The sequence below is a fragment of the Falco cherrug genome, chromosome 3 (assembly GCF_023634085.1).
Source record: "Falco cherrug isolate bFalChe1 chromosome 3, bFalChe1.pri, whole genome shotgun sequence".
NCBI classification, from domain to species: domain Eukaryota; kingdom Metazoa; phylum Chordata; class Aves; order Falconiformes; family Falconidae; genus Falco; species Falco cherrug.
This window is the reverse complement of record NC_073699.1, coordinates 66,916,226-66,922,225: the sequence shown is the minus strand read 5'-3', so window position 1 is coordinate 66,922,225 and position 6,000 is coordinate 66,916,226. Positions and strand designations below refer to the sequence as shown.

The window sequence follows — 6,000 nt, the reverse complement described above, 5'->3', positions numbered from 1 at the left end:
GTATTAACATACTGTGCTGGCCCTATGTGTATGTCTTATCCTCCACAGTTTTATAGCAATTTCCATTAAAAAAACCTCATTACAGAGATTATTGTAACATGATTTGAAACAGCAGCATTCATTATATATTATCTATGTATTGGAGTTTGGGAAATTAATGCACCAGGAAATGAAATGACTCACCCAGGGTCACTGAAGATGTATGTTCAAGTCGTGATTAAAATCCAAGCTGCAGATCTCCATTCTGTTGGTTGCACAATCTTTTTTGCTGTTTCTCTTTCTTTATTTCTAGCTTTTTTTTTTTTTCCCCCCTCCTTTAAACAATGTCCTACAATTTGTAGAGTCAGCTGGAAAATTCCACCGTGCTGCTTTTGTTGTCAAACTGTAATTGGCATTTAGCCAACAATTAGCTAAATATGGATTGTTTGTTGTTTGTCTCTGTGAGCCTTCCCTTCCTTTGCTTTTTGGTTCAAAGGATGGAGAGAAAGTGTGATTAGTAGGAAAGAAGAGCTGGACTGTGGGGAATGGTGGTACCAGGAGAGGCTGGAAGGGAGGGGGCTGCACAATGGACTTTCCCTTACACTGCCTGCTCTGGTATGTCCACTGCCCAGGAGGGTAGAGTGGAGATGGTTTGTATTTATCTTTTTATAGGTTATATCTTCTGTAAAAATATGATGCTTTAAGTGTGTGCCTGCTCCCAGATTATACCAGTAAAGTAAGCTTCCACAGTGCCTACAGCTTTCTGATTTGTGACTTGCAGGCGTGCTGCCCAGGTGTCCAGAGGGGAGTTGTACTGGTGTCTGGAGGGGACCTGTACTGGTTGCATCCTTTAGAGGGAGACCCAGTGATGCTCTGGTTACAGGCTGCTTTTGTAGCAGCTGTGACAAGAGACCCTGTTCTTGGGACTAGCTGACCAAGAATCCCTGACATTTGTAGTGACTGTGTCTGTTGAACAGCAAATAAATGTCTTTAAAAATTAACATTTTATATCATGCGGGGCTGGACATCCGTTTCTTAACTTCTGTTTTTCTTTCAGTGCCAGATGGAGAGAAACAAACATGAAATTCAGAAAAATAATTTTGTAATTTACATATATAAAAACAGATGAATGAAGAATAATTTTCATGTAAGGGAATTTGTCTTCATTTTGGACACTTCCTGAGTACTTTATCTTAACTTTAATTAAAGAAAATAGATGTGTGAAATGTTTTAATTGTAATAACAATAGTAAAAAAGTTGACATATGTTTCTCTTTTTCATTCTACTCTAGATTTTGTGGAACACCACTTAATCTGTAAACTACTATACACATACAGTATGACATAAAAAATTATATTTCAAGCTAGAGACGTACTTGGTCTTTTTGCTTCTTTTGCAACTGCAATTTGATAAAAGCTAGCCATGGAGGTCAAAATTCACAAGGAAAGAAAAAAAAAAAAGCACTTAATTGTCTTTTCACATATATCAGATCTTCTCCCTTCCAAGGAGAGGCCCTCCAGAAGAAGAAAATTAATAAAATATTTGCATCTTCAGTGAAAATTGTTTTAGATAACAGGAACACAATAATCAAGTCAGCTTAAGAGATTGTGGAAAGTAACCTTTATAATTTTTTTTCTCTAAATTTTAACAAAAAGGTACTTACAATATTATTAATATATTTATATAAGCATAGTACCTTTTATTTTTTGCTAAGAGTAAATATAGGCTATTATTCAGGTAATACATCCTCTCAAGTTAAGAAGTGTTATAGAGTATAATTTTTTTATCACTTCTTCATTTGGTGGATTCTGTGTTTATTGACAATGTGGAGTGGAAACAAGTGCAACTGCAACAATGGAGACTTACAGATCTAACTAGGGAGTGACAGTGGCAAAATGGAGTCACTGAAAATGTTATAAATGTTGTATTATCCTAAAAGATGCCTAGCTTCATACACATAAATATATATAGATTTTGGTGTCCAGATAGGTTGCTGCATTGTGGAAGACGTTTTAAACAGATGTAGTGTTAAGTCCTGCTCAAGCTTGTCCAGGTAATTATTCACCTGAAGTATTACTGTCTGTCATTAGCTTTAGTTCAAATTACATTTGTTTATTCATTTAAGAATTTTAACCATTATTCAAGCTTAGTTTTGACTTCAAATCAATCATATTGTTCCAATTTTAAGCAGCTCCATAAAACTATGGTGTGTTGAGGTGCAAAAATGCTTGCTGTTGTCCTGAGAAAAATCCATAAAAAATGTAAGAGTGGGTCTTGTTTTGACAAGTCTCAGCATGAGTCATGAATACTCAGGCTTCTTACACCCTGGATTAAGAATTTTCTAGCTGTATAATTTTGATCCCGAAGTACATTGTCATAACATTTTCACAAATAATTTTTCAGACTTTAAGACATTACTTTTTACAACTAGCCACAGAATTATGACCTCTAGTATATAGGAACTGTCTTATCTTTCAACTTTGTATTTCCTGAATAATAGATAAAATTTGAACTGTGGTGTCAGAAAAATGGAGACATTCTGGTGATCTTGGATACATGGCGTGGAAGGATTCTGCTTGCTTCTGCTGATGAAACCTAAAGATCCCTGCTTCCTCAGTTATCATAGTATTCAAGCATATTGCTAGAGATTCATTAGTAATGAAAACTTTACTCTGAGGTGGATTTTGATAGCAATTTAGACTTTCTGTGATGCAACTGCACTGAGACCTCAAGCTTGGTGTTTCTTAGCATGTGAAAGTAAAAAGCACATGATGTTTTTCATATTTCAAAAGCAAAAACATCCTGTGAGAAAGGCACATGGTGTGCAGCAATTGAATAAAACCATGTCACACTGTAGGCGCTGATTCCGGTGTTATTTGAGGTGGACAGTGCAGCTCTCCTTACTATTGTTCTCCAGCTTTGTGGAAGTAAGGTTGCTTTCTTATTCCTAGCTAACATCTTTCCTTTTTTTTTTTTTTATTGCATCATGACAGCTATGATGACAATTTAAGTGTTGCTCTGTGGTTCAGACAAATTTTAACTGTTCAATGACGTTCACAGGTTAGAAGTCATAATAATTTCTAGGTTTTGTTTTTTTTTTTTTTTTTCTGAACTACTTCTTCAATGTTTTGCTTGCAGTACTCCTAAAGTTGTTTCTGAGTTTTTCTATAATTTCAATTTTCAATTATGTTAATTCTGAAGCTGAATTTCTGTGTGTGCTTTAGCCAACATGGAAGGAAATCATGTGGATTCAACTGTAAAATTTACTGAGAAGGTGAAACTGGAATGCATATATCCAAAAAAAAGCTGTAATAATTCAGACATCCTGGATGAAACTTAATGTAACTCATAAAGAAAATCTAGCTGTCTTGCATCCAATCTATGGCATACATATCGAAGGCAAATACAATGGAAGACTTTATTTTGAGAATGCTTCAGGGAGGACAGATCCTTATCCTTCATCAAGAGCTCTTTGGAGTGTGTTGGTCTTTACCTTTGTTCTGTTGTACCTTACCCAGATGGAGCTTGGGAAAAGGTATTAGAAATTATTCAGCCAGGTAAGTAAATCTCTCATTGTTTTTCAGATTTCTGATACAGGCAAACCAGAAATCCGTGCCAATTTAGGGAGTGTCTGGCACTGTAATTTATCTTTTCAATTATATAGCATGCAAAAAATCATTTATTTGGGGAAAGGAACTAGCATGACAGAAAAGAATTACATTACTTTGATTAAAGGTCATTTTAAGAGAAAGTAAATGGAGGAGACAGAACTCGCAGCAGCAATGTATTACATAGCAGACTTCATATACTAATGGTCATTGCCATGGTGGTATTTCCATTGGGCCAAGGTTCTCAGCATTTCAGCAAGCTATAGGATCTCTCCAGAGGATGAAATTGCAAATATCCATGAAATTACATGGATGAACCTTGTAACTACACATGAAAGGTACCATATTTTTGTTGTTGTGTTACATGGTGAGGGCATTCCTGGTCTGAAAATAGGATTGGGATTTTTTTTGGAAGCTCTTCTGTGCTTGCTTTTTTCAGGAACAAAATAACCATTTAGCAATGGTGTGGAAAAAAAAGCAAGGGAAGGAGGGAAGTTTAACTCGAGAAAAAAAAGACCTTTTCTTTAAAAGGAGACTTTTTGAAAGAAGGAAAAGGGAAGAAGGGGAGAAAAAGTTCCAGCTATGCCCAGGTACTTTCTGTGTAGCTGTCTATGTACTTTCCAAAGTGTCCGAAATTAACTGACCACTCAACTGATATGGTTTCTTTTCCAGCACTATCAGTAAGAGGAGAAAAAGCCCTTTTCTAGTAATTTTCCATGTGTGCCTGTTCAGCATCAGTTAACTGACAACTCTGATGCAAATTACCAGGCTTCTCTGACAGGGGAGAAGATCATTATGTAATATGATAGAACAGCCTTCAAAAGATAACTAGTTTTGCTTACTGGTTTGTTGATTTGATATTGTGAATGTAGAAAGAATCTCCCATTTTCCAGAGTGAAAATAGACGCCATTCAATATTTTATTGTATTTCTCAGTTAGGAAAGAATGAGTTGAAAGGAAAATTTAGTTCCTAGCATTTGAAAGACCAGAAGACAAAAATAACAGTTCTTTTCCTAGCATGATCCTTCTGAGTCTTCATTTCGGTCTTATTTTATCTACACACTGCAATTTCAACGTTATAATGAAACAGTGAGCCTGACTCTTGTAGGAGATATCTAAACTTCAAAAATTCAAGGTAGATTGCTCCTGCCTGCACCACTGAAGGTTTTTGAAACTATTTTAGCCAGCACATTTGTTGATGGCACTGATGAAACAGAATCCCAATCTGTCTTCCAGTACCTGCTAGCTTTTTGTCAGTAAACATTGCCACTCATCAAATCAGAAATTAAGCCACACACAAATTATTGCCTTGACTTTGAAAAAAATAATTCTGCCTCTCCGGATTATTTGGTTCAATAAGATAGTTTAGAATTTAAATTATTTTCTGCTGTGTCCCACGGTGGCATGGCCATACAATTCACAGTCATTCACATGTAGAGGTGGTGTCCTGCTAGTGAAAGCCGAACAGGGTCCCCCAGGGTAGGCTTGCAGCCCAAGTCAGAGTTCCTCTGCTGTCTCTGAATGCTTGTTTCACTTTGGTGTCTGTCTTGATTACTTAAGGAATCACGTTACTGAAGTAGTATCTCCCTAGTTTGTTTTCCTCTGGCAGTCTATTTAGTGCACAGTATCGTTGCAAATGTAGGCATTAGAAATATACATTTTGATTGCATTGAGGTAAGCCAAGATCTGGAAATTCAGGTTGCTGTTTACAAAAAGGAACAGGCAAACCAGATCTCTTAGTTGGTTCAGTCCAACCTGAGTTCTGGCAGTGCTGAGCCCTTATTCAAAGTGGGTTCACTTTCCGTAAAATACTAAAAGTCAGATGCAGTAGAGATCTGCAAGCTCATGTAGTCCTTTTCCTGGCCAAGGCAGTACTGATCTCAGCTATTTGTTCTGAGTGTATTGGCCTTATGTTAATCTGAAGTGATGCAAGAAACAAGGCAATCACTTTCCCGTGGGATGTTACCCTCCAGTCAGATACTTTCATTAGGCAATCCACTCAGAGGTTTCAGCACACTGTAAAGCACGTAAAAAGTGGATCAGTTATCAGAGTTATGGTTTTTTTAAATGGTTTTGTGGGATTCAGTATTTTCAGTGGGTAGGATTTCTCTCTTGGTTTGAGCACACTAAAACAGAAACCAAAATCAACAGCAACCCCCCAATTTTTCAAGTATATCAATTTAGTCTTACCACAGAGAGACATAATAATGTTGGATAGAAATTAATCCTTTTCCATTTAAAAAATCAAGATTTCTGAGAAAATCCTGTTCAGCTCCCAATAGATGTGTATAAACACAGTCTTTATAAACACTGATCTGAAAAGAATTAGACGTATCACCAGTGAAGATAAAACATTACAAATTCAATCTACACTGCAAATTATACATTATTAAAACCAGAGTTTTGAGAAGGT

At 36.3% G+C, this 6,000-nt stretch overlaps 1 protein-coding gene across 1 annotated transcript in view; it reads left to right on the top strand.

Annotated features, from left to right (window-relative positions):
- The first annotated feature begins 3,024 nt into the window (after nt 1–3,024).
- Nucleotides 3,025–6,000, top strand: part of CD226 (CD226 molecule) — a 29,576-nt gene continuing 26,600 nt past the window's right edge. The window contains 3 exon segments of the mRNA XM_027798957.2: nt 3,025–3,277; nt 3,279–3,411; nt 3,414–3,536. Of these exon segments, the coding sequence (XP_027654758.2) occupies nt 3,209–3,277; nt 3,279–3,411; nt 3,414–3,536 (325 nt within the window). The 5' untranslated portion in view covers nt 3,025–3,208.